The sequence below is a fragment of the Carassius auratus genome, chromosome 12 (genome assembly GCF_003368295.1).
Source record: "Carassius auratus strain Wakin chromosome 12, ASM336829v1, whole genome shotgun sequence".
In the NCBI taxonomy this organism is placed as follows: domain Eukaryota; kingdom Metazoa; phylum Chordata; class Actinopteri; order Cypriniformes; family Cyprinidae; genus Carassius; species Carassius auratus.
In genome coordinates this window covers 3,599,657-3,627,489 of record NC_039254.1, presented here as the reverse complement: position 1 = coordinate 3,627,489, position 27,833 = coordinate 3,599,657, and the positions used below count along the sequence as shown (strand labels likewise).

Sequence of the window (27,833 nt, the reverse complement as noted above, 5' to 3'; positions counted from 1 at the left end):
ACCATAAAATGAGAAACTGTCATTATTTTCTCCCCCTCATTCTAAATCAGTTAATTTTCAAATGTTTTTATTTTTATTTTTTAATCCATACAATTAAATGTTCTGGACTGCACTGCCTTGCAGTGTTGGGCAGTAGCACCGCTAAAAGCAGCGAAGCTGCTAGTTTAACTACATTTCTCAGTAGCTTGGTCGTAGCTTCGCTGCTTTCTGAATCAAATAGCTTTTCAGTAGCGAAGCTCTTTTTTTTACCAAGTAGTCCGGTAGCTTCCACACAAGCTACATTTTCGCAAGCATTTCTGAAGCTCAAACTAAAATCGGGAAATACAACTGCTAAGATCGCTGATCCTGGATCAGTTTTGATGTGACGGCGCCACTTCATCTTGTTCGTGTTTACAGTGGATAGCAACCAACCATCTTTATGATGCATTACCGCCACCTTCTGCTCCGGATGGTAACACTCCTTGGCCAGTCATGCAAAAAATTATTTGATGAAATGATGGCATATGATGAGGTTGGAGAACAGTTAATCCCGAGGAGTGAGTCGCCGTGGCCGTACCTCGACAAGTACATGGCACTGACCGAGATAACCGAGAGAAAATATGTTTTCAGATGCTGCTTGTAAAAATGATCAGGGTCCAGCCTGGCCATATCCTACGTTTAATAATCTCGTACACACACACACACACACACAATCACAAAGTGTGTTTTTTTTGGTACTGTTTGGAGGTCTTGCATTTTGTTCTGCAAAGGCCTACAGTATATTAAGCATGCCCATGCAACACATGTATACACTTACTTGTGCGCACATTGTTAATTACATGTATTTTGATTGTTTTTGATGCCAAATTGATAAGGAACACAAAAAACAATTAAACTAAACAATTACACCGTCCTGCCTATCTGTTTTAACTGACAGTTTAGAGCACTGAGATAGCATTGACTTGTAATAAAACGTGTTCAACATAAAATTTTATTTTAAAAGTAGCTTAGATGTAGCAAGCTACTGTTGATGTAGTTAAGCTTGCTCAGAGGTGGGTAGTAACGAGTTACATTTACTTCGTTACATTTACTTGAGTAATTTTTCGGGGTAACGAATACTTTTCGGAGTATATTTAAAGATGGGTACTTTATACTCTTACTTGAGTACATTTTTTGGGAAAAATCTGTACTTTTACTTCGTTACTGTGGGCGACGCCCCTCTCGTTACTTTATCTTAATGCAATAAATGCTTCAGTTTATTCCAAACGCGACGTCTACTTTTCTCTGGACAATGAGCGATGCCCATTCGCGAATGATTCATTCTTTTGAGTCAACTCTGTTCAAAGGCTTGATCAAACCAATTGGCAAACGAGTGAATTGGTTCATGAATCAGTTTGATTGAGTCGTTCAGTTCCATGCTGCACGCGCTGAGCTCTGAAGCGGTTCACTCAGACGTTTAAGAATATTAGCAGCGTTGAAAACGGGGCTATGGAACTGCACTGAATTGAAAGCTAATCTGCAAAGGCTATTATTTGCTTGCGATGGAGATCCTTATTAGATGAACGCGTGTGCTGTCTACTGTTTAACAGGTAATAACTTGGGCTACATTCGATTACAGTACACGATACCACTGTGACATTAGTTTGTTGTACGTGTGTGGCTTATAACAGGTTGAATGCAGCTTCCAAAAGACAAAGAATAGCCGATTAAGATTTTATTAATTTTAATACAATCACACCAGTGCGAGTACGTTCAGCAAGTCATATCATCAGCTGCTAAATTCAGATCTGTGATCGCTTGCTGGCGCTGAGCCAGAGACAGACGCGTTTTTACAGCGCTGCGCATTATAACCAATCACACACGGTTCTGTTGAGCTTTTGAATGCAATGGCCAATCAGAGGTGTTCCGATGAGTCATCGCTGAAATGCCGGTGCTTCCTTCACTCGCTCACTTACTGAATACCTCTTTCTGCCGAATTCTCTCGTCAGAAACAACAAAGTGCAGATGTGTGTACGAATCTATAATTAAGATATTGATTTCACAGTGTTGACAGTTTCAGTGATTTTAATGGTAGTTTCTGAGAGTGAATGAAATCTAGACTGTCAGTGAAAATTATGTTTAATAATGTAAATGTTATTTGCTCTCTTTCTGAACAATGAAAGATTAGTAGCAATATTTATATCACATTAACTTTCAATGTTAAATTCACATTTAAAATAAAGTCAGTCGTATTAAAAATATGTTATGGCATGATACCTATATTTGTTACTTAAATAAACAGACAGGGTTTTATAATAAATTACATAAATTGGATTAAAGGCTGATGAAATATATACATTTATACACACACACATACATTACATACATTTTTTGTCTATATATCTATATAAAAAAAGGCTCCGTATATATGACCCAAAGTAACTAGTAACTAACTACTTGAGTAGATTTTTTATCCGATACTCTTTTACTCTTACTCAAGTAACTATTCAAGACTAGTACTTTTACTTTTACTTGAGTAAATATTTCTAGAATTACTTTTACTTTTACTTGAGTAAAGTTTTTGGGTACTCTACCCACCTCTGAGCTTGCTACATTTCCCAGGGGGGTAGCTTCAGTGTAGTGAAGCTTCATTTACTGTAGAGTAACTGGTAGCTTAGCTCACTACATTTTCCAAGTAGCTTGCCCAACACTGCTGCCTTGTTATTCATCAAAACCCAACACTGAATTTCAGTACAGTCTCAATTTTGTTTTATTAAATTTTACTGGTGATTCATTTTAAGTTCATTTTGTGTGCAGTCATAGCAGTTGCACTACGGCTTGCTGTTTCCTTCAGATCAGCCTCCCTTGCCGCCATTGTTTCCCTGCTCATGCCGCATGGCTCCTTCGTTTAGAACACTTGAACATGAAATAGTGGCTAAGGCTAACATCCATCTGTCAGCTTTGTACAGCCTACTCGATCCTCAGGGCTGAAGAATCACGGCAGAAGGACATTTGGTGATGTTTTTCTTCCTGCTCTAATCACATTGCATGTACGCTACCTAACAAATGTCTCATTTTTGTAACTTTTGATATTTGCATCATAGTTTGTTTGCTGTGTTCATTTTTTTCCCTACATTTGTTGAAGGAGCCGATGGAGATTTTTTTCTTCTTCGACCATGCCATCCTTCTGCATTCCAAGCTCTTAATTTATGCCCCTAGATTCAAGGTACATGACTCCCAAAGGTCAGACCCAACACATGCCAAAATTCCCACTGGGAACCCCCTTACAATCCTGGAATGAGAAGCAAAGAGATTTATTGCACTTAAAATGGAGGCAAACGTTTCCAGGACTCTTTTACATTCAAGCCCACCAATATCCCTTTCTTTCAGTTAGTCTTGGCCTTTCAACAGCATGTGCTTTACACTCTCACCATTAGGGGCTGTAAACCAGGAATGTTAGATGCCAGTCTAGACAAGGTCCAACCTAGTTTTAACATCCAGACGCTCCATCAATATGGCTGTGGACACTATGCCACCTTCTGGCTGAAGACTGCAAGGTCTTCATGTTTCAAACAGGGTTGCAATTCTAGTGGTTTTTAAAACAAATGGTTAATGGTTTGACTTGAAAACCTGGCTAATTTTGCGTTATGTTAAATTTATATTTTATGTCTCAAATTAAATGTATATTTATTAATATATTTTTACATTTATGTATAGTTTATCTATATTTTGTGTCTAAAACAGGCTAATTTCACATTGTTTTTATTTTATATTTATTAATTATTTTGAATTGTATTAATCGTTTTACTTGATTAATATTTGCATTATATGATTTTCTACTTTTAAACCATTCAAACAGCTCTTAGGCTGCAATTCAATCTGATAAACAAAGTTTATGTGTAATTTTCTCATGCTCCGTTGTGCAGGTTTTTACAGGTAGACATAAAGTGAATTAGCATATGAATGTGCAGTTCTCACAGACAAAACTGGGTGATTGTGACTGTTATCTCCTCCCTTGTGGGACACATCCTCGTAAACTTCAGACAGATGACTGCTCCAGTTGGCCTCCCGCCCAGGGGGTCAGTCTCCTACAAAATGCCTAAAGAAAAGGAAAAGGTGCCATAAAAGAAAAGGAAAATCCAGTGGAAATAGAAACTCCTTTTTGAACTCATTCTCACACACTCATCTAAGGACCTGCCTTCTTTGTGGCGCTGTATAGACATATTGAGCTTTCTATTTACCAGAAGAGGCATCAGGGGGTGAGTCTGGGGTTCTGGGGTCATGCAGAAGGCAACAGTCATCTCGCGGTCAACTACAGTAGGTCATTATTTAGCCTAAGCCAATAGTCCAGAACTGCACGGCTGCCCACCCCACCACACTCTGCATAATTATTATAAATGGGAGGCCACATAAACAGCCATCCTTACAGGCTCTCAGCAGCATACACAATCCACTTTAAATGCCTATTAAGTTTAAGTGCCATCAGTAATCCCCAAGTGTACTTTTACGATGGCAGATTATGTGGTCATCCACATTTTTACTCCATGTCGCACCTTCGAACGCCCCGGATTTGGGATTAAATAACGCCTGCGGTGTTCCCACTCCGGTTTATTTGACTACGCCAAACAAATATTAATATTACGAGTTCTTAATGGCTAGCTGCGATGAAAATGACATGCAAATGAAATGCACTGATTGAGATAAATTGAACGACTGCTGCCTTTGCTCGAGCAGCAGATCAATACCTGTTCACCACCTGCCGCGTCTGCTGTTTAGGACTAGCAAACAACGTGACGTATTGGTGTTTGTCTTTTGAGATGGCTGCATGAGTGAGTCCCTGTGCAGCACTGAGCGTGTGGAGCCGATGCTTTACGATGCGAGTTAAGGAAAGAGAAGCAGGAGAGGGAAAGCGGAGGAGGGGGTTGTAGCACCCGAGTGCCGGGTTCAACGGCGGGGCAATGAGAGACTTCCTGCGCTCCATCACTCCCAAGGCCTACCTCAGTCAGCTGGTGGCCAGGGGCAGAGGCCTCATGTCTCATTCTTATTACCATGTCTACTGCCTTCACGGTGTGTGTGTACGTTTCTACTCGTATCTGGAAAAAATGAATGCACGCGGGCACCGAGGGAGAGTTTGCAAATAAGGGAAATGATTAAAACGCGATCGAGGAAGAAGGCGTGCATGCAAAGTGTGTCGTCTTAGAGGGAATTTATAGGGGACAGAGGAAGAAGGGGGTAATCTGTATTCTGCCGTTATTATAGACAAGAGTCACTTTTGAGCCTGTCATGATATTGTTCAAGTTTTTTTTAAGGCATCATTAGCTGTCAATCTGTCCCCTGGTCGCTGGAGAGCAATAGGCCCATCTGAATACCATTGCCAGCCCGCCCCCCCTGAGTGCAAAATAAATGATATCAGTGGCACACTGCAGGTGTTGTCATGGCAACGCACTCTCTCGATAGCTCCCTGTGCCAACTCCGCCTTCCTCGGGAGAAGGTCGTGCGGAGGTCAGCGCCATCGCAGCGCCGCACGTCACTTTCACAGCAGCTGCCCACCAGACCTAGACCAAACTGAGACGCACCTGACCCTGTCCTGTTACAGAGAAGCTTCCCGAAAAGCCACCTATTATCCATGTCCCATGCGGTTGTTTTGGGTAAATCTCTATAACAACCCTTTCTACGGTCAGGCGCAGATTGGATGTCTCCCAAATGCCTCTAGCTGACAGATGCATTGCCGAAAAGCAGATTGCTAATACTGGGAGGCAGGAAAAATGAGGCAGGAATGTAAAGGACACGAGTCATCGAAATGGGACGGACTGCACTGGAATGTATTGGCTCTCTTTCTTGTACTGCGTATGTACTCTGTTTGAACCCACAGTTACACCATGTTTAGGAGGGTGGGGGGTGGAGGAGGCATGTTGGATGGGAGGCGGTGCGGCATGAACGAAATGGCTTGATGAGCCATGGATGCACCTGTGATTACGTGGAGGATTATACAGCAGTTTGTTCCAGTCCTCGCCATTCTAGAGATTGGTGATATACAGTTCATCCAAACTGGTGATTTTTACTGCTTTAACATTCTGCTCGTGTTTGCCAGAACTACTGTCGATCTCTGTGTTGGTGGTGGGGATTTTTTAGTGACTCTTTCTGCAGGGTACTTTGTTACACCAGTAGGTTGCGACACACAACTCTCTGTTCCTGAATATATCAGTGTTTTTGAACAAATTGATTTATTTAATGATTCAATGACTCACTCGAACAAGTGACACGATTTAATAAATGGTCCACATTTGTATGTCAATGAATCATTTACTCAATCAGTTTGTTCTGAAATGAGGGCTGCATCTGAAATACCATACTTCCTTACTATATATAGTAGGTGGGAAAAGAAGCATACGATGTACAATTTACCATCCCATGAGGCCATGGGAGAGAAGTTGTCAATAGTAGTGAAGTGACACAACTGACACTGGTAGGTCTAGTGATAAAAGGTGAATAAAGATTATAGAGGGTGATTTCGAACACAGCAACAAAGTGACATGCACAAGATGCTGGGAAATAGGCAAGATGTGAGCACAACAGTCAAGCATGTCTGTCTAGTACATTATTTCATAAAAAACAATAGAAAAGCTTTGCACTAAAATGCAAAACGCCCTGTGTGAATGGTCCCTTCTGGCAATGTTGGGTCTAAAATGTAAGCTTTTCGATATTAACTTCTTGTTTACTGAACTGTCATATGAGAACATCAATCTACACGTCTGCTATCATAGCTGCATGAGTCTCAAACAAAGAGCTCAAGTTCTTGTACTGCTACACCGAGGCGTTGATGCCGCAACGGCATTGAGCTCACCGTCCAGATGGAATTTATTCCATATAGCATCATTAAAGCGGCTCATCTGCATGGGCTGAGGACTACATTAGGCTCTCAGCACTGTGGGTGTGCTTAAAGAGAGGAAGGTAATTAGTTCCTACTCTCCTCAGCAGGCAGCGGATGGATGACATGCTCATCATGTCTAAATGTACAGTCTGTGCTGCCTGAATACTAAAGCTCTTAAAACACTTCAGTCTTTCACTATCAGTGCATCTCGTGTTCCTTAATCTCCTCATTTATAAACCCCTGTCCACCTGAATCTGTTTTCATTCATTAAAGGCCAGATCTGGGGCTCTCTCCACACTCTTACTCTGAAGAGCTTTGGCCTGGAATAGCTCTTAAAAGTATTTGAATTTGGAGAGGAATGAAAAAAAAAACACGAAGCTTCAGCAGAAGAATAGAGATTTCCCCGCTTCACTTGAAGAAGCTAAGAACCAATGTAATCCAAACACTATTAAACTAGTCCCCAAACTTATGACCATATCTCCAGCTGCAATCATTGTCTATAACTTCTATCAACAAATTCATCACAAACTTCTTTAATCATAATCGAAATTGGTGAATCGGTGTTTCAAAATATGAAATAACATTTATATTTGCATTCGAATGGGTGGTGCATGACATTTTGTTACATCCTGATACTTTGTTTTTATGTGCAGTTTTAAAGCCCTGATGATCCATACAACTAGTTAAACATTCTTAAGAACAGCATAAGTACCTTCTCTCGCTGCAGCATTTCATTTTTCTGTGATTCCAGATATGAAAATGCTCATAACACATGCATCAGTTCCTAAGTGGCTAAGCTTAATGTTCCTATGACAGACGACTGAATATAAATACAGAGTGAACATATTTGGACACAATACATATGTAAAAATGACTAAGAAGAGTTAGTCTACTATAATGGCTTTATTTTTTTTATTTTGTATCAAATAAAATGAAATTCATCCAATGTATTACCTTTGAAGTATATCAGTTGAAAAATAATTGTACGCTGGTGTCTAATGATCATCGACAAAATCCTCACACAAATCTGTTTTTCTGTTTAAACTAGGAATATAACATCCATGGATGGTGGATTGGAGAGCTGGATGGTGCTATTGGCATAGTCCCCAAGGAGTTTTTACATCCTGCTTATATTTTATGAGGTATTTACATTCACTGGTTCATTCGACATGATTACTTAGTTTATGCATAAACAAGAACAAAGAAACTCAACTTAAACTGAGAGTGGGAAATTGTCTAACTGTCATATTGTCTCTATCAATAAACTTTACCACTGTTTTAAAGTTTCTAAAGTTTTTTAAAATCGCTTCAACATTAAAACCAATTCCTCCATGCTGACACCTGCTGGAAATTATTGCAACTTCAAAGAAATGGCAGCATTATTTTAGACCCACACATTTAGAGTATATTATTCAAACTGGCGTTAAATATGTGTTTTCTCTTCTAGGTTTGCTTTTCGTGATCGGGATCACAGAATGTTCAGTGTTATAACACTTCAACACCTGTCATGGTTTGGAAACTGTCAATGATTAGATTAGCAGGTAAATTCAATTAAAACTGCATTTTAGTCTATTACTAGAACCTAATCCCTGAGATCAAATCAGGTTTTATTTTTTTTGTATATAAAAGCCTTTTATATATATATTGCATGATTAGTGTACACTAAGAGGCTTGTCTAAATCTGTCATGGTTTTCCGATTTGTTCAAACATAAGCCACATTTCTGCAAATGAAAAAAAAATTGTAGAGCAAGAACTTCTTTTCAAACTTCTCATTTATCATCACATGAAGTCTATTGCATTTCACCAGCATAAGTTTTCTTTTTTTTTTTTTTATGTACAATTTAGGCCATAACTACAAAAGAACCATTGTTATAAGTTATTATTTAGTAAGTTGAAAGGTCTTCTTAACTGCACTTGAGATTGTTTAGTTTAGTGTATTTTACTTCATGAAAATAACCTGTCATATCACAGTTTAATCAAATAAAAAGCCTTGCCACTTTGTTCTTGTGTACTTTTTTGTGTAAAATGTAACTACTAGTATTCATACAGGGACTGCTAATCAAATGAGTTATATGGAGAGAGAGGGGAAAAAAAAGCACAACACTATCACAGCAGTTAATGACGTGCCTTAAATGTATTGTAAAAACAATAGTTTATTCAGCAAAATGTATCACTTTTAAAACTGAACAAAAATAAACCATAAAAAGCTTCCAGAATTTGATGAATCAGTTATTTCAGATGTAAATGTAATATTCCATCACGTAATAACTGTCAGCACACATTCCAAATAACACCTCGCACAATAACTGCCTCGCTTCCACTTCAGCCTACATGTTCATTTCAGATGAACAACATAACCTGCTTTAGTGAAATACAGCATCAATAAGAGCTTCTCTGCTTCTTGACCGGAGAAACCAACCATCATGAGTAGATCCATAATCACTTAACCCCTAAGGAGGCTCAGACACACTTGAAATGGAGAACTACATGGAATTTGGCTTTGCAAAAGATAAATGAAATCCACTGTTGAAACGTTTCTTTAATTAAATAAAGAAAAATCTGAGACAGTTTCTTCAGGACACATGTTCAGGCTCTGCCTTTATACATTTATACTGTCCGTTAAGAAACAAAAATAAAAATCAAAAAAGGGCTAATTTTAAAGGGTTTAAAATAGTGACAAAAGTTTACAATTCTATCCTAAATGGCATGTTCTATCAGGCCGGATTGAGCGGTCCTTCTCTTGGCCTGGGTATAATGGGTGACAGGACTGCTCTAAAGCCACCTGAAGGCTAAAGCGAGCTCCAAATGGTGGAACATGGGCCAAGAATGAAAGGGGAGGGGGATCTTAGTACAGAGCATCGGTATTGCTGCTCCTCGGCCTCTTGATCTTCTCAATGTTCTTCAGGATCATATCATGTAATGTTACCTGCAAGACAATTGCTTTTTACTTTAGTTATTACAACAACTCCCAGACATACAGTGGGGAAAATATTAATCTGATCCCCTGCTGATGTTGTAAGTTTGCCCACTTACACAGAAAAGAAGGGTCTGTACTTTTTAAGGTAACCAGAAAAAAAACACATTATATAAAAGGTTAGAAATTGTTAAACATACCATAAAAATGACAGACCCTTCATTTCTTTTTAAGTGGGCAAACTTAAAAATTTTCCCCATTGAACATACAGACTTCTTTCTGTACATCAAAATAAAAAATAATTTGGATTATTAGAGTTATAGCAATACTTACGTATTGATTTCTCAGTTCTGACACTATGATCTTGAGGCTGATGTATTCTTTCTCATCAATCTCGGTCACCGTGCGACGATAATCCTCCTGCAAGTCAAAATATATATTACACATAAATTAACTACTGAATTTCTGATCTAAATGGCATGCGTGTACTTTAGATATGACTTACAACATGAGGGTATTTTGCTATTTTGGAGACCAGCTTTGCCCTTGTGATGTAGTACCTGTAAAACAAAGTATTTTTTAAATCAAGGAAAACTTAAGTGTCTAATTCATACGTTGACTAATATTGATCTGTCATACCTGGAAATCTGATCCAAGTAAGAAGCTGCTTCCCCTTCCACTGTTCTGAGTTCAGCCACCGTCTCCTCCTGTTATGAGGATAAACAAAATCAAAACTCCAACTAAATGGCTGACAATTTCTTTTTCATTTGACATTCCCAGACAGGACCAAAGATAAGGAATCATTTCTTTTAAATGACAAAAGTGATGAGGAATCACTGCTCGCTCTTTTATATCTGCCTACAACAAAGCTCACATTGTTAAAAGGCTTTTAGCGTAGCAAATTAAGAACTGAAAAATGTGACACCATACCTGAATTGAGACGCCAAAATTGTTGCCATCTTCTATCCTTGGGATTAACAACTGAACCCACATCTTGACCTAAAAAAAACAAAGGAAATAACATTTATCCACAACACTTAAAGAGTTAAAGCTTGTCTAATATTTTGGTTGCATGGCGTTACCGTGTTGCATTTTTCTATGAGAGTTCTGATTTCAGGCTTGACTTTTTCAATCAGTTCCACCAGTTTGCCATTGCTTTTCATCATTCCACCAGGCATGACAAAGACCTTGGTCCCGCCAACTACAAACAGAAAAGCGACATTACAATTTAATCTAACGCGTTTTCAACTACATCTGGAGGTGGTCGGGTAGACAAACTCAATGTTTTTAAACCTTTTTATAGGGTTTGTGTTTACATCTTAATACCAGAAGTTAATCGGGCCACAGGATAATGTAGAGAAGTGTTTTGGTATCAATGCATTTCAAATTTATTTGAGTCATTTGCCAAAATCAAGACGCTGTTTTTTTTTATTAGGCAGGCCGCAGGAAAACTCACCTTTATCATCTCCTGCACCATCTTCGAGTTTCCTCTTTTTAGCATTTTGCTATTGAGAAAATATTTCAAGGTTACTTGCTGAACTTTTTGGTTCATGTCAAACAGAAATTATTTTGCACAAAACAAAAGAAACCTATCCAGAGACTTTATACACTTTTAACCTAAGCTGCTTTTGACTGACTTTGAAGAAGAAACTTAAAAATGGCTTCTTACCCCCTCAAGCCCATCATGGATGTCTGTAAGAAGAATTGGGTCTGGCACAGTCAGATTGATCTCTGAATGAATTTCTTTCAGCTCACGGATATTAATTGTGGGATCCTATTTAAAAAAAAATATATATAACAAAAAAAGGGATCAAAAGGCTATCACACAAATTCGTGTGTTTTGCAATTCTCAAGTCGTAAAAGTCAAGAATGAATTCATTAGTAAGCTTACCTTCAAAAACTGGTCAAGCTCTAACAGTTTCTTCGGGAAAAAGTTTGCAACCAAGTCTTCAGCCTAAATTTGATTATTTAAACAATAAGCCGTCCAATAGTCACGGAAACATTCATTTATACATGTATATATATAAAATCTGGAAAAGTGCAGTAGTTCACCTCAGATGTAATTCGTTCTCTGAAAGCATCAACCTGGCAAAACAAGCAATATTGATATATAAAGATCATCCTCAAGACATACAATCCACAAATCGATTTTTGTCTTCACAATTAATAATGTCGTGCCTTTAAAAGTCAATCGCTTTTAGGAAAAACACAACCGGCGGCCCTTCTTTTTAAGACGCTGAATGTTGACACTTTACAGCATGTTCCATGTAATCGAGTTGTTACCAACATAATAAACTATTTAAATATTCTTTTAGCTTACTGGTGTCAAAAACGTGCTAAAAACCACTAACAGTAATGTGCTTTTCCCGCAGCGACATGCTGCTGTGCTAAAAACACGCGGTTAACGCGCATGTGGGAGCTCTGGCTTCACTCTGAAGATTTAATATGTATAATCCTCACATACTTTATTACAATATGTACTTTCTGTTTTAATTTACAACTGATTTCACAAGCATATGTGCGCGTAAAAGTTAGCTAACACGCTCACGAGGTGCTTCACGCGCAAGCCGGCTAGCCGCGAGCTAACGTTTACAAACAACTCATCTGAGCGCTCTGTATTTAAATAAAGGAAGAGGCGAGATATTTACCTTTGTTTTGATTTCATTGTCCACCTTTAGAAGCGAAGACATCGTATTAATTCAATAAATGAGAGTAGTTAGGGATTGTCCTTAAAGCATTAACTAACCGTGTGGCTCACTAACTGCTGTCAGCCACAAGGCACTCGCGCGCTTCTAGATGACGTAAACGCTTCGAGACCATAGATGGGAATACATAGCTGTCTCATCTGCGGAAATATTTACTCTTCTTTCATTTTTAATTTGATGTCATCTGGAATATGGAAAACATCTGACATTCATGGCAATACCAAACCAGTACCATACAGTGTATACCGACGTATCGCTGTAATCAGCATATCTACCGTGCAAAGACGGTATCTATTTATATGTCTATGTTCGGGACGACTTGGAAAGACGTAGTGTGTGCATGCGCGCGTCATATTGTTCTCTGTAAAACATTATTTAATGTAATCCCAATTTTAGTTTCTATAACGACCAGTTAAATACGTTTACGAGTATTTAAGTATTTTATTTTAATATTTTGTAATAATAATACAAATGAAAATATATATTTTACACATATCTTTATTTGGCAAGTAAGTAATTTTAAGACACTTCCTCTGACGTATGTTGGGGGCGTGTATGAATCCAACGATGTAAACAAGAACGCAAAAGACAAGTCTGACAGTGGTGCCCGCCACCGCGGGAATTTAGAGCGTCACATCCCCGCATCAAACGCGTTAGTTGACTCTGGCTGACAGCCATGAACCTCCCCGTCACTGTCAAAGTGAATTTTAGGGGCAACGTGAAGAAATTTCCAGTCTTGGACACGAACAAAGCACAGTGGGAGACTGTGGAGGCCTGGGTAAGGAGTCATTAAGCCTTGCTGGCTGGCGTTTATGTGGGGACGTTTACATTTCTTGCTCCTGGAAGGCCGTGGCCGAGGCCTACATAAACAAACCATAACCGTGGGGTATAAGACGTTTAACATTAAGTCAAAACATGTAATCCTATTATATAGCAGATATGTCTGAACATATATCACAGTTGGTTGTTTTATACAAACTCTAGTGATATAAATTGCAACAATATCTGTCATTTGTGCTTGACCTTAATGTGCGGCCATATAAATCAGATGACAGCTTGTAAATAAAGAGTAACATAGGAGAATATCGATTTTCTCTCTAATCTGATTGTAACTCTTCGACGTCTTTAGCAAATTCTGCATTTCCTGATGGTGCTTTGTTACCTGACTTAATGCCTTTTTATAACTTCTAGATTAAAACTACGTTCGGCTTGAGCCATTTTCAAGTGAAATATTTTGACGAGGACAACGAGGAGGTAAATAATGATAATAATTTAATAACGAGTTTATATCATTTTGAATATATCTGTGGTTTTATAGTTTTACATTGATGGATTGCATTTTGTAAAGAATGAATTTGTAATGACTTTTATAATTATGAATTTCAAAAGTACTTCTATTGATATTGTATTCTTATATTTACAGGTGTGCATAAACAGTCAAGGTATGTAATGTATTCAGTCACCAAATATGTTATCTGTAGTGTTCAAATATTGCTATCATAGTGAATATAAAATCTTATTGTTTGTTATTTATTATTCTATTTTAATATTATCACAGATGAATATACAGAAGCTCTAAAGGTAAGAACACCAGTCTTTTTTCAATCTTTTGTGTGATGCACAAGCCAAAGCTGCACCATGCTGTTTATCATAATAATAATAATAATAATAATAATATTAATAATAATAACAAAATATATATTAAAAATATGGCTTTAAACATAATGTTGTTATAATTATTTTTTTTCCCTTAGAGTGGATTTAAACAGGCCAACCAGTTACAAATGAATGTCTATAAGATGAAGGGTCAGGCAGAGGGTGGTGCAGTAAAGGCAGATCTGAAAGAACTAAAGATAGATCCCAGACCGGCTCCGCCGTATCGAGCAAGGGTCAAGATGGCAGACAAGGAGACCCAGGTGACCCCCGAGCGGGACTCGGTAAGCAGTTTGTAGTCTTTTAATTAAAATGACTATATGCTATCTTTATAGTCTGAGCTGTTCATTAGTTCATGCATTACTTGTTCAGTAAGATGTTGTGAATAATAATGGACTGTCCTTATTGCAGTCTGAGATAATTTCAGACTGAGAAAACTGGTTTCTTTTGTTTTTCTTAAACAGGCTGTGGCCAAAGAAAACAAAGGGATGAAAACCGAGGAGGAAGCAGTACCAACATGGTTTAAATCCTACATGGACAGGGTACTGTATCCTACAAAAGTCAAACTGAGAATTTTATAGATTTTTAAGAAACTAGAATGTCATAATAAACGCTTTACTTAATGTTGAGTCCAAATTGTTCTCAATCTTCTTTGCAGTTCAAAGATCAAGTGGTAAGGGAGGTGGTGGACAGGATGTGTAGTGAGTTTTCTGGTCAGTGTTGCACACACAGAGCTTCGGATCCTCCTACAGAGGAGCCAAGCACCTCTGGCACTCAAAAAGCTACGAGCTCCACCACACTAAGGGCCTCTAGCTCAACTCCGAATTGCAGTAGTTGCAAAGGACCAGCCACTGGAGGAGGATATCAGTGCAGGTGAGAATGACCTAAAAGTTGTCTTACAGATGATATTGAAAAATATTTAATAAGCAGACATTATAAAAAAAAAAATTGAATTACAGGATTTCAAATATAAAGCTTACTATGAAACATTTTCCTTCTTCTGTGTGCAGTGTTTGTCCATCTTGCATCTTATGTGAGCCATGTAGTCATAAACACGATCCCAGTCACAACCTAAAGAGAACAAGGACTCCTCTATCTGTCCCTGAACGTGGAGTTACTCCGGAACCGAGGCAAGCCAAAATAAACACTTGTGTACAGTACAATGTTATGTTTTTTAGGGCTGTTTAAATCTGAAATTTTAGGATCGGAATCTGATTCCAGTTTTTGGTTCTGGGACCAACTCTAGAATTGATTTCTCAGTTTATTGGTTCTGGAACCAAATCTAGGTTTCTGAGGCGGGGTGACAGGACGGTGCGAAAAGCAGAGAGACAGCGGCTGAAAGCTGAGCGGAGGCAGCTGAAGGCCGAGGTGAAGGAGATCAAGAAGAAGCTGAGGCTGGAGAAGAGAGGTCTGCTGTGGAATGGAGCCTCCAATGGGACCAGCTGCTCGGGCCTAGCCCCTGCTCCCGGCACATCTCTAGGCCCAGGATCAGCCCCAGCTCCGGCCCTGTGCCCAGACCCTCAAACATCCAGTCCAGAGTAAGGGCCACACTGAGAGGGGTCAGGGCTGGGTTGACCTCCCTACCCAGCCCAGAACAATCATTATCAAGATTATCACATTGTCTGTTATAGTTGAGTTATCGCTGGGAAGTGGATGGAACTACCTCAAAATGCACCCGCTGCCTTTATGTATTACGTCCTTTTTGTACTTTTTTTGATATGAGCTTCAAGGAAAAGACAGACGCTGAAACAAAGCTGTTCTGACGATCCTCTGTGCACTCAAACCAGGGGTCCCAAGGTCTCCTGCTCCACCTTGGTGCCCACAATGACTGCCTTGTTTCTGGATGAGAATCTACCAGATGGCACTTGTCTGGAGCCAGGCACCAAGTTCATCAAGTACTGGAAGATGAGGAACACTGGCAACATCAGCTGGACTTCGGATACCAAGGTACTTTTTGAAACTCACCATAGCTTGAAAAAAAATGTGTCTCCAAACACGTTGTGGGCTGCGTTTGCATGTGTGTTTTGTCTTTTGTAGTTGAAATTTATGTGGGGCAACCTGACCCTGGGATCACGTGAGCAAAAAGAAGTCGCAGTGCCCTTTCTGCAGCCGGGTCAGGTCGGTGTGGTGAGTGTGGCATTTGTAGCGCCCCTGCTGGAAGGCACCTACACGTCTCATTGGCGCCTGGCACACTGCGGGGTGCAGTTTGGGCCGAGAGTGTGGTGTAGCATTGTGGTGGTGCCAAGTGCTGAACAGAAATCCACCCACTGCAGCAAATCACTGGTGAGTCAACTTTAAACCACAGTACCTTAATGTATTCAAATATTGCCAGTTTAAGAGATCAAATACTGTAATATCCTCTCTTATAGAGGACTGATCTTTGTCTAATGAGGAAAGATGGCATGTTCTGGTCAGGCACCAGAGATTGTGAAACCTCCACTAGCTCCCGGAGAGAACACTACATCCCCTCTGTGGACTTATTGATGGCACAGGTAGTGCATTTTTCGGACACAAAGATGCCACCTTATGTTTGTTCAATGATGTCTGCTTAACTAATGTCCAAAGTCTTCTTGTTCTCCAGGATCTGTTGTCCTTTGAGTTGCTGGATATAAACATTGTGCAAGAAATAGAGAAAGTCCCAGCCAACACTCCAGCTGGTAAGGCCTCGGACTGGTCACAATTATGTAATATTTCCTCAGGGTCTTTTCCTCAGCATCATGTACATAATTAGTCTGGCCTCGTTTTTAGAGTGATTGTGTAATTTCCTCAGATATGATCCCCTGTGAATCACCACTTCCTCATAATGGACCCTTGTTTGGAAAGCATGGAATGGGCTTGAGCAAAGTCGAGGCTGGACATTCAGGCAGAAAAAAAAGTCAAGGTTAGAGCATCTTAAGTGGAATTTGATTTACTGATTTGTAGTTGCATATAACAACCACTATTGATTATATCTAAGTAATGTCTAAATAGCAGAGAAATGCAGAGTTACTCATTTGTTATTCATAAACTCGTAAATCTGTATTTGACGTACAAACTGTTTAAAAGTTTGGGGTCAGTGAGATTTGAATGTTTTTGAAAAGTCTCTTAAGCCCATAATGGCTTGATTTACTTGATAAAAACAGTAATATTGTGAAATATTATGGTTTAAAATAACTGCTTTCTATTTTAGTATATTTTAAAATGTAATTTATTCGTGCCAATGCAAAGCCGAATTGCCACATGATGCTTCAGAAATCTTTCTAAAATGCTAATTTCATGCTCAAGAAACATTTCTTGTTATCAGTGGTTAGAATATCTGTGCTGCTTAAAGGGATCGTTCACCCAAAAATGGAAACTCGTTAATTAATCTCCCTAATGTAATTACAAACCTGTTAGACCTTTGTCCTTCTTTGTTTTCTTTTCAAGTATTCTCGTAGTTTCATAAAATTAACAACTGATATCATGTCACATGGACTATTTTATGTTCTTAATACCTTTCTGGGCCTTGAACGTCTCAGTTGTGTTGTTGTCTATGCAGGACAGAAAGCTCTCTGATTTCATTAAAAAAAAAAAAAAAAAAAAAAATCTTATGTTGTGTTCCGAAGATGAACAAATGTCTTATGAGTTTGGAACGACAATAGGGGGAGTAATTACTGACAATGTAAATTTTGGGGTCAATTATCCCTTTTATATTTTAGTGAAGATGTGTAAAGTTTTTCGGAATGATTTAATTTATACTAGGTATATATAAATGTCACTTTTGATCAGTTCAAAGTATTAATTTCTTCACCCCAACCTTTTGAACGGTAGGTCAAAATTAACTTTGAAGTGCCTTAGCCAACAAATGATTTTAGTGTTGTTGGTTTTTTTTTTTTTTTTTTCACTCACTTTACTACTAAAACTTCAGAGTAGCACAATGTACCAGGAGGATAAATGACCTCTAATTAGTTTTTTTGCATTTTACAACCAGATTTAAAATGATCTGTTTATGAATCAAAGCCTTTGTGATTAAATCATTGTCAGGTTATTGATACGAATGTGGCTTGTTCTCTGTTAGCATTGCAGCCTCAGAGACAGAATGAACTTCTGGATGTTCCAGGCAGTGAGGAAGGAGATGAAGACATCAGCGGGACCCAGTTTGTGTGCGAGACTGTGATTCGTTCTCTCACTCTTGAGGAGGAACCAGAGCGCAAGCCTCAACGCAGGACTCGGCCCAACATGAGGAGGCATGACGGTGAGCTTCCGTCTGCTGTATCAGTGCTCGCAGAACTCAGAGCTTTGCTTATTTATCCAAAAATTTTGCTTCTGATTATTTTACAGTTCATGAGGCTGCTCGCTTTCAAGAGAGATCATTACTGGTGAAGAACGACAGACCTTTTTCAATCATAAACAGGCCTGAAGCTCCAGTCCCTGTTATAACAGAGGAACCCGCCATGCCAGGTGCGCATGTTCTTCCTTTGTAGTTTTTTTTTTTTAATGTCATTGTCGTTTAAACATACTGAAAGTCCAACACTTACTATAATAGCAGTGTGACCTTCCGTTTGGGCTTTCTATTAGTAAACATGCCTTTTCTGCTTGAGCTGTTCCTTCTTTCAATTTACTCTTGGCTATTTTCACAGTCTTTTCAGAAGCATTGATTGGCTCAAATGAAAACCTCTATACCGACCCAGCTGCACAGGACGAGAATGAAGAGGAAGTAGAACAAAAGGGACATGAAAATGATAAAAAAAAAGAAGAAGAAGCAGGAGAGTGGGATGAGGTGAGCAGCCAGGTGTCCGCTGCCTCATCAGATGACTACATTGTCATCCTGCCTGACTGCTTCGATACTTCCAGGCCCCTGGGAGAATCGATGTACAGCTCAAACATGTCCCAGCCTGCCGTCCCTCTTGCCAGCGAATCAGAGGTATTGCAAATCCACAGTGTGACCAGAGGAGAAAACGTGGAGTCAATCCCTGTTCCAGCCCTTCAAAACAGCCTGAACCAGATGCTCTGCACCTCTCAGATACTGGACATTCCTCCACTAATTCCAGAGATGGTACCTCCACCCATAGCTCTTTCGCCACCCCCATCTCTTCGAACCCACAGGTTAAAAAATATTCAGAGAATCCACAAAAATATCTGGAGTGAATGCAATGTATTATTATGCACCAACTTTCATTTGTTTATCTCTTCATGATTCTTTTGCAGATCAGTGAAATCTCATGATCTTGAGTCAGGAACAGAGGCCTCTGAAGACAACACCTCATGTCAACCTGACGATGACTCAAGTGGTGAGTTTCCATGACTCAGTGTCAGTTGTGTGAAAAAAAAAAATATATATATATAAATCAAACTTTTTCTCAACTGTATGCAACTGTAACATAACATCATACAATGTTATATATATATATATATATATATATATATATATTTTTTAAATAAATATAAACATACATTCTAATTCCTTTTTATTTATGTGTTGTTTTGGAAGTAGTATCAAGCATTTTTAGGTTAAAAGTTTTTGAAGTTGTGGAAGTATGAAGAATTCACCAAGAAAAAAAAAGAAAACAAAATCAAAGCGTTGTAAAAATTATTATTTAATTATTAAATATGTATTATTACATACTTTGCATATTTCTTTTAGTTTTGTACCTTGTTTTATTCAAATAGTCAGTAAGATTGTCTTGGACATTTTTATCTAAATGTTGTGTAGCTAAACTAGTTATGTAGCTTTAAGCCATTTAAAAAAATACAAAAAATAAAAACATGTGACAGAATTGAATATGTTCTTTGCCCTAGGTTGCAGATCAGTTTGTTTAGAGGCCCCTGTAAGTGCCTTTGAGACCTGCGGCTCCCAGGATCTCAGGTAAAACAACACATCGAGGTCATCCTTTTGAGCTATTGTTCTGCTTGCATGCATTGCAGGCTTCACATTATAATATTTAGCGCAGGATGCATATATTTTAGTAAAGAGAGAAAGATCAGGTTTTAAATTTCTAATTAAATGTAGTTTTTTTAAATGCACCTTTTTCTCAAGCTGAGAGCTTGAATGCAGCAGAAAAGGAAGTAGCTCTGCAGTCAATGTCTCCTGTGGTTGACCACAGCTGTTTTCTTTGTAGTCATAGCATGGTTAACATAACACCTTTTTTTTATATAAAAAATATCTTTAAGTATGCACACCGTTTAGCACTGTTGTGGATGTTAAGTAAGCTGCTTCTCTTCTCTTCTCAGACCAGTTTCTTTGCTTTCCCAGTTCTCTAAAATTTTGGAGAAACTATTTGTGTGTAGGCTAGACAACTTCATAGACAAACATAAACTATTGAGTGAACATCAGTATGGCTTTAGAGCAAATAGGTCAACTTCAATGGCAGTGATGGAAATGGTAGAAGAGATTTCCACTTCAATGGATAATAATGAATATACTGTGGGGGTGTTCCTGGATTTAAAAAAAGCTTTTGACACTATTTATCATAGTCTATTAATGACGAAACTGGAAAGATATGGTATAAGAGGCAAATACTATTTTTGGTTAAAAGTTACCTTGATGACATATCAATTTGTCCAAATAAATGATGTTAGATTAGATTTAATGAAAGTTACTTGTGGTGTTCCACAGGGCTCAGTGTTAGGCCCCATAATGTTTGTACTCTATATAAATGATATTTGTGAAGTGTCAAAAATATAAAAAATGGTTTTGTTTGCTGATGACACTAATTTATATTGTTCAGGGAAAAATTTGGAACTGCTTCTGAATACAGTGAAAATTGAATTGATGATCTTAAAAAAATGGTTTGATGATAATAGATTGTCATTGAATTTAAGTAAAACACAGTTCATAATATTTGGTAATCGAAAGAGTATTAATAAAGTTAAAATTAGGATTAACAATGAGGAAATAGAGTATATGAAAATAAATTTCTAGGTGTTATAATAGATCAGAAATTATGTTGGAAACCACATATTAATCATGTAAAAAGAAAAATGTCACAATCCATTGCAATATTACATAAAACTAAACATTCTGAATGAAAATTCATTATATATTTTGTATTGTGCGCTCATAGTTCCATACATGATCTATTGTGTGGAGGTTTGGGGACATGCATATAAATCCAATGTATATGTTACAAAAAAGAGCAATAAGGATTGTAAAACATGTTGACTATCACGAGCCATCTAATCAATTGTTTAGTAATTTAAATGCTTTAAAAAATTTTGATTTAGTAAATTTCTATACTGTACAGACAATGTATAAAGTCTATAATAATTTGCTTCCAAACTGTATCCAGAGGCTGTTTGAAATAGGAGAAAGTCAGTATGGAATAAGAGGAATGCATTTGTAAAAAAAATAAGGGTAAGAACTAATACAAAAAATAGATGCATATCTGTCAAAGTGGTTAATCTATGGAATAATTTGCATACGGAATTAAAATTGTGTAATTCACTTTGTAAATTCAAGAATTTTTTTTAAAACAAGGTGGTTAATAATTATTTAATTTAACGGGTATTATAATTTATTTTATTTTTTCTTTATATACTTTGTATATGTATGTGTGCCTTGTATTAATCGCTACTAGTGAAAAAGTGCCGCTCATTTGATAATTATGTACAAAGGGTAGGCTTAATAAGCAGAGGCTTCAGCCTACACCTTTTCGGTTATTATGTACAACTTTATTTATTTTTGTATGATTGATTGTCTGTGAGGACCGAAATTAAATAAATAGTTCTTCGTGTTTTGCGTCATGATGGTTTCATGAATGTCTCAAGTACTTCTGTTTTTAGGCACGCTACTATTATGACACAACCTTTTGTTCCTGTTTTTATTCTTCTGCAGGGCACGTCACGGTGGTCTGACAGAGGGACTGGTGAAGGGAGCGCTCTCTGTGGCTGCCTCTGCTTATAAAGCACTCTTTACAGGCCAGAGCACACCTGCACAGGTGAGATATTTTTCCTCATCAGTGCACAACAAACTAGACAGACCAGAGCATAAACAGCCACCATATAGTGACTTTCTTTTAATTACACTAATGTCAGAAGACTGGGGTCAGCAAGATGTTTCTGAAATAAGTCTTTTATACTCACCAAGGCTTTATTTGATCAAAAATGAATGAAAAACAGTAATCTTGTGAATTATAATTACATTATTCCTGGGAATTTTCAGCAGCCATTACTCCAGTCTTCAGTGTCACATGACACTCAGAATTTCCTTCAGAAATCATTCTAATGTGCAGATGTAGTGCTCAAGAAACATTTCTTATTGTCAGGGTTGAAAATAGTCGGGATGCTTAAAATTTTTAGGGAAACTATGATATGTTTTTATTTTTATCTCTAAATACTAGACTTAGCATGTGAGTGACCTTTTACATACTAACTTCGGTTTCGTTGTCTTTCAGCGGCCTGCTGTTGACCCAGCCTGCGAGGATGCCTCCATGATGGCTGTTCTGCAGGAGATGGGTTTCAGTAACCAGCCACTCAATCAAAGGTTGCTGAGGAAGCATCACTACAATTTGCTTGAGGTTGTCAATGAGCTGGTGCAGTTAACCGACAGCGAATGGCACATCTCCAGACATTAGGAAGCAACAAGCAACCTCAATAAAGTGTAAGAATTGTAAATGATTTCATCGTGTTGCAGCATTCTGTCAGAACAGGAGTGAGGTGATGATGAAATAATCTCTGATGTTGTTTTGTTAGAGAAATAGTTCGGACTCTGAAAAAAGAGAACTGTATCGCTATAAATGATCATAGCTGCAGTGATGCAATTACTTGATTGTAACATTTTAGGTTCATGTTTATATAGGACACGGAAGGTCTTAATGCTTTCTTTATTCAGTGTGTGTGCCCTACTAACACATAAAGACTGTTGTTAGCTAGGCTTCAGGTATCTTTTGTACTGCTTGATTAGATAAGAGGATAAATTTGAGACAATGCCCATGAGGGTTTTGATTTGTTTGAGCACTTTTGCCTCTCAGAGAAAAGATATAAATAAAAAAGCCTGTATTGATTTTGTTATTTGTCACAGTGACCTCTATATTTGTATATATTATTTTAAATCACACTAAATCACATGTCACACTAAGGTGTTGGGCTGCCAGACTTATAGGAATGTGCAATGAGTGTTTTAGTCATGCTTAACACAACCAGTGATTGGTCAAGAGTTTTTTGCTAGGCACCAATTTTGGACATCTTTGTCATCTTCATGTGCAATGTATTACTATGAACTGAAGGCTTATCAACATGGCTTTTTGTGTCTAAAACCGTGAATAAAAAACATTCCATTATTCTTTCTTTGTGTTTGAGTTATTTGCATTGCATAAGCACAAATCTTCTTGCTATTGTAAAAATCACTCCAATCAGCAAAACTTGTTTGGTTAATGTACAAACATCTGACTTGCTGAAACAACAGAATGTTCTAAAGGTTAAAATAGTTACTCCTTTAGTCAGCTTCCTCCTATGAGACAGGAAGTGAGCACAGATTCCCCAACCCCCAATATATTTTCTTTGGTATTTCTGTTGATTGTAAAATGATAGCGCCCCCCCCCCCCCCCCCCAAAAAAAAGAATAATTTTTATATTTGATTCCCAGAGTCTTACTGAATTCTGTAATAACACTTTGTTGTATAATGTATGTCGTAGTGGAACAAGATCTAATAGAAGTCCTTTAGATTTTTTTTTTTTTTGAAAAAAAAAAACAAACAAACATTGCATTTCACTTTTAATATTTTAAAATGGTCATTTTTGTCTTCACACAACACCTTTAGAAAATCTCTACAAAGGCTGGACACTAATTCGAATATGATAATTTCAAAGTATGCAAATCCCTGCTAAATGCTGTCGTAGCTTAACGATTGTCCATAAACACGCTGTATCGATTATGAGCAGCAGATGGCGACAGTAAACAGCTGAAGAGAATCAAAGACGGAGGTAGCTGCACACTTGAGTCCATACACGAGTCTAGAAGGAAAGTTGCGTGTGGTGTCTTCAGTAACTCACGAAAAAAAAATAACTTTAGTCCGCGGGAAACAGTAAATCGAGGTATCAAACAAGAATGTTTCGATGAATTCACGGTAGGTGGAAAAGTGCTTTGTGGAGCTTTGACATACGCGTTTAGTAATGTTATGACACGAGAAGTTGTGATATGACGTTGGTTAAGGAAATTAACATTAATTCAGCCAGTCTTTTGTGATTTAAAACAGCCAAACCGTTTTGACACTTTGAGGTTGTGTACACTTGTAGCTCTCTTAAAATAGTTTTAGTTTGACATATTATGAGTTTGTTTTAAACGCATAAAGGTTGCCTGCCTAGAAGCGTTTGGACTTAAGTTGTTATAAATGCTTTCTAGGCGAGCTCAGTTCACTTCATCAGTTGTTTTTTCAGTTTTACAGCTCGACAAAATTCATTTAGCTAACTGTAAATAAGTTTACAATTTCAGCACATTTAGCTATCATAGTGGTTTGTTTGTAACGTTGGGTCATATATAATATATAAACATTCTAAATGTTTGCTCTAATGTCACGGAAACTCTGCCATTGAAGGTCTTTGATTCATAATGATCTTTGGAGTTTTATTGTTGTGGAGCTTTATTGTTCATTTGGGGCCGTTTTACTGTGTGACCTACTTTGGATGTTCTGGAGACAGTTTGGTTCATTGCTGTAATGCATAACTAGAACAGTACCCTCGCTTTCACCCTAACCTTAAGTAAAATACTTTCTTTGCTTTTTTCTTTGTTTATCATAGAGGTCTTTAGTTTTGACCTTTCATCTTCTGGAAATACAACATTATGTCCCAGAATAAAAACGGAGAGAAGCGGAGGCTTTCCAAATGGTTGGACTATGGCAGCATCAGTGGAGAAGGACAGACGGATCCGTGTCCTACCTGCCAGGGCACAGGACGCATCCCGAGAGGCAAGTTTCAGTGATTCTCTTGACATTAAGTAACTGTATTAACTCATTTTCTTATTATTGGTTGACAATAACATGTCATTTGTAGTGTTGGCTTTTAACACACTCACCCTTATTCTGTCCATCTTATCTTGACATCCTCAGGTCAGGAAAACCAACTTGTGGCAGTCATTCCTTGCAGCGACCAAAGGCTGAAACCTCACCACACGTCAGTATCTTTATGACAAAAAGACTATACGTCTGTAATTTTCAGTTTCAGGGATAAGAAATTAAATAAAATGGGCATTGTAATGTCAGTTATGTATAACATGCTTTTACTTCCCACAGGAAACTGTATGTGTTTATATCAGTGGGGCTTTGCCTGTTGATCTGCTCTCTGATCCTGTTTTTCCTCTTCCCACGGAGTATGGATATGTCATCTGTAGAACTAAAGTCATCTATGATCTATTTCACTCCAGATACGGTTAAAATGGTAGTCACGGTAAGTGAGTAGAGGACACACTTATTTGCCTGATGAAATGCAGTGTATTTATTTTTGTATAACACTTGTAATCTTCTGTCCATTTTATCCATTCTTCAGCACGAAATGAACCTTACCAACCAAAACTTTGTCAGTATCACAGCTGTTAATCTTAGTGTGCAATCATTCATTTTCGAGATGGTGGTTGGCAACAACAAGTTACCCAGTGTCACTGTACTGCCTCCTCGATCTCAGAAAACGGTAAAACTTTATGCAAACTTGTATAACAAATGCGTTAAATGCATCTGAAACTAGATAGAAAATGTCCTTCAAAGTTTCTAATCCTGAAAATTAAAAAGAAATCTAACAAAGATGTCATTCATCTTTCAGATTCAAGTTATAGCTGACATTGTTATTGATGACCCTGGCCTTAAGTAAGTCACACTTCTTTATGTACTATTTATATATGACATCATAAACTCTTAAAAACTTTCTTCAATATCTGTTCCTTTCACAGTAATTACTGCAAGTCACGTTCCTTTCAGATTCACACCTTATTCTTGCATTTGCAGTAAGTATAAATCTTTATCTTATCAAAGTATACAGCTTTATTTTAAGATTTTTGTTAGCATGCTATTTGACCGAGTCACTGAACACTGGTCAGCATTTGTTGATGTCTTGTATCTAATGCTATTCACTATCAGCATTTATTCAACAAAAGACATGGATTTCAATCCACATGTAATGTTAAATCATGTTTGACAAAACTGTCAACAGCCATTGATATTATACATTGCCATTTAGAGGGGCTGGACAAAATAAAACAACTCCATAGCCAGTATACAGCTAGTAACAGACTGTAAAATTTAATTATTTAAATAGATAATATCTAGTGACTAGATCTGTTTAATCTTACTGATACATTACAGGAACAGGTTAAACAAGTTAGCCACTGCAGTCGGTGTAAAGAAATATGCAGCTATGTTCATCTTGGTATGACGCATGCTTGTAATCAGGACTGACATACAGTTGCTTGTGCTCTCAGTGTTGGTTCTCAAGCAGGGGGCTGAAGACCACTAGAGGGCCTCAACAACCTAGAAATTTCCAGAGGCTCCCTAACCACTGTTTTAGACCTCACAAACACAAGTTATTACCATTAAATGTTCTCTAGAGATCAGCTTTTGTTTCAAAGAGCTCAGACCAGCCTAAGCTGAAATACTGAAGTTTTTGTAAAAGTCGTTACTACTCAAATTTGTCATAAGTCATGACACAGAAATGGTCACAGTGGTTAAACCAAGGGAGTTTTTTTCCCACCCTGACTGTCAGTCATGTGCACTTTGGTCAAAATTGAAATTTTTAATAGGATATAAAGCGCATTACATAAAACAATACATAGTCATAGTCAAATATATAAACTACTGTTCAAGTTGGGGGTTGTTTTAAAGCCGCTCCTTTTTGTTTTAGTCATGTGATGGCAAAGCTGAATTTTCAGCAACCATTACTCCAGTCTTCAGTGTCACATGATCCTTCAGAAGTCATTCTAATATGCTAATTTGATACTTATGTTTTTATTATTTAAAGTAAAGTTGTTTGTGTTCTTCACAGACTGACTATCAAAGTCTCCTACCTGTCCCATTCAGAGCAGATGTCTACAGATGCCTATGAGTATATTGACTGTGGAGTGAATTCAACTATGCCTCATTTTCCTCTGCTTTGAGACAAAACCACTGCCAATGTATGACCATGAATGCTGATGTTATAATAATCAGAATAGGCTGCTTTCAAGAAGATTGTCGTTTTATGTAATGGGTTACTAGAGTTCATTTAAATAGTTTTTGACTATAATGATAGTAACATATGATACACTGTAAATATCACTGGAGCCATAAATGTGTGTTGTTAACGTAGACCACTTTTCTTATATGTTGATTTGTTAATTAGTGTTTACATGATATAAATGTTTTAAAATTTGCACAACACGAAATTGCACATTAAATGACCTGCATTTTATTTGTTGAGAATTCTTGAGCAAATCCAACAAGAACTGTTAAGACACTCGGTTCTGTTTTAAATAGGATTATTAAACCCAACAATAAAGTCAGGTTTTTCAGATGAAATAAACCTTAAAATTGGAGTTGGTGACATCCAGTAGTCTGGCCTTCATCTTCACCATTGCTGGGAATACTGCAGAGACTAGAGCAAATGAAGCACACATGTAGATGCTGCTTTTTCTGGATCGTCTCCACATTATAAGCTCTTTACTGTGATATTATAAATTGCCATTATAATAAAAATAATAAAGCTACATTTTCAAATATATAATGACCACCACTGGAATTGTTGAATCTCACCGATACATTATAGAAACGAATTTAACGTTTAAATTTAGCCACTGCAATCTCAAAGAAATTATGCA

At 37.7% G+C, this 27,833-nt stretch overlaps 4 protein-coding genes across 5 annotated transcripts in view; 3 read left to right on the top strand and 1 right to left on the bottom strand.

Annotated features, from left to right (window-relative positions):
* LOC113111513 (src kinase-associated phosphoprotein 1-like) overlaps window positions 1-8,469 on the top strand; it is a 30,448-nt gene extending 21,979 nt beyond the window's left edge. The window contains exons 12-13 of the mRNA XM_026276291.1: window positions 7,878-7,971; window positions 8,277-8,469. Coding sequence (XP_026132076.1) covers window positions 7,878-7,970 — 93 coding nt within the window. The 3' untranslated portion in view covers window position 7,971; window positions 8,277-8,469. The remainder of the gene's footprint in view (window positions 1-7,877; window positions 7,972-8,276) is intronic.
* A 480-nt stretch (window positions 8,470-8,949) lies between these two features.
* On the bottom strand, window positions 8,950-12,553 carry LOC113111517 (proteasome activator complex subunit 3-like). Its single transcript, XM_026276297.1, has 11 exons — window positions 12,393-12,553; window positions 11,797-11,829; window positions 11,636-11,698; window positions 11,414-11,518; window positions 11,201-11,249; window positions 10,827-10,945; window positions 10,675-10,743; window positions 10,384-10,451; window positions 10,250-10,304; window positions 10,078-10,164; window positions 8,950-9,756 (listed from the first exon to the last, which is right to left on the bottom strand). Exons 1-11 carry the CDS (start codon window positions 12,432-12,434, stop codon window positions 9,676-9,678), a joined length of 771 nt encoding a protein of 256 aa, XP_026132082.1. The 5' UTR covers window positions 12,435-12,553; the 3' UTR covers window positions 8,950-9,675.
* A 444-nt stretch (window positions 12,554-12,997) lies between these two features.
* LOC113111512 (next to BRCA1 gene 1 protein-like) lies at window positions 12,998-23,338 on the top strand. Of its 2 annotated transcripts, none has more exons than XM_026276290.1 (21): window positions 12,998-13,227; window positions 13,641-13,703; window positions 13,873-13,891; window positions 14,008-14,030; window positions 14,204-14,386; window positions 14,567-14,644; window positions 14,761-14,975; window positions 15,113-15,232; window positions 15,389-15,640; window positions 15,890-16,049; window positions 16,140-16,385; window positions 16,472-16,594; window positions 16,684-16,759; window positions 16,873-16,983; window positions 18,139-18,315; window positions 18,402-18,521; window positions 18,710-19,166; window positions 19,269-19,351; window positions 19,860-19,926; window positions 21,895-21,997; window positions 22,454-23,338. In XM_026276290.1, the coding sequence occupies exons 1-21, from the start codon at window positions 13,126-13,128 to the stop codon at window positions 22,631-22,633; spliced, it is 2,958 nt and encodes a 985-aa protein (XP_026132075.1). In that variant the 5' UTR covers window positions 12,998-13,125; the 3' UTR covers window positions 22,634-23,338. The 2 variants fall into 2 exon arrangements, with proteins under 2 accessions (XP_026132075.1, XP_026132074.1); XM_026276289.1 differs by having other exon boundaries at window positions 18,701-19,166.
* Window positions 23,339-23,951: 613 nt separating this feature from the next.
* On the top strand, window positions 23,952-27,427 carry LOC113111510 (transmembrane protein 106B-like). The gene is made up of 8 exons (XM_026276287.1): window positions 23,952-24,123; window positions 24,794-24,960; window positions 25,102-25,165; window positions 25,285-25,438; window positions 25,538-25,678; window positions 25,808-25,851; window positions 25,935-25,988; window positions 27,023-27,427. The coding sequence occupies exons 2-8, from the start codon at window positions 24,837-24,839 to the stop codon at window positions 27,132-27,134; spliced, it is 693 nt and encodes a 230-aa protein (XP_026132072.1). The 5' UTR covers window positions 23,952-24,123; window positions 24,794-24,836; the 3' UTR covers window positions 27,135-27,427.
* Window positions 27,428-27,833: the final 406 nt, after the last annotated feature.

Coding starts and splice junctions, on each gene's coding strand:
- LOC113111517 (XM_026276297.1), bottom strand. CDS start 12,434: ATGTCTTCGCTTCTAAAGGTGGACAATGAAATCAAAACAAAG. Junction 10,744..10,826: donor TCATAGAAAAATGCAACACG/GTAACGCCATGC, acceptor TGTTTTTTTTAG/GTCAAGATGTGGGTTCAGTT. Junction 10,165..10,249: donor TAGCAAAATACCCTCATGTT/GTAAGTCATATC, acceptor TTTGACTTGCAG/GAGGATTATCGTCGCACGGT.
- LOC113111510 (XM_026276287.1), top strand. CDS start 24,837: ATGTCCCAGAATAAAAACGGAGAGAAGCGGAGGCTTTCCAAATGGTTG. Junction 25,166..25,284: donor AGGCTGAAACCTCACCACAC/GTCAGTATCTTT, acceptor TACTTCCCACAG/GAAACTGTATGTGTTTATAT. Junction 25,679..25,807: donor CTCCTCGATCTCAGAAAACG/GTAAAACTTTAT, acceptor TTCATCTTTCAG/ATTCAAGTTATAGCTGACAT.
- LOC113111512 (XM_026276289.1), top strand. CDS start 13,126: ATGAACCTCCCCGTCACTGTCAAAGTGAATTTTAGGGGCAACGTGAAG. Junction 18,522..18,700: donor AGAGGAACCCGCCATGCCAG/GTGCGCATGTTC, acceptor CTATTTTCACAG/TCTTTTCAGAAGCATTGATT. Junction 19,167..19,268: donor CCATCTCTTCGAACCCACAG/GTTAAAAAATAT, acceptor ATTCTTTTGCAG/ATCAGTGAAATCTCATGATC.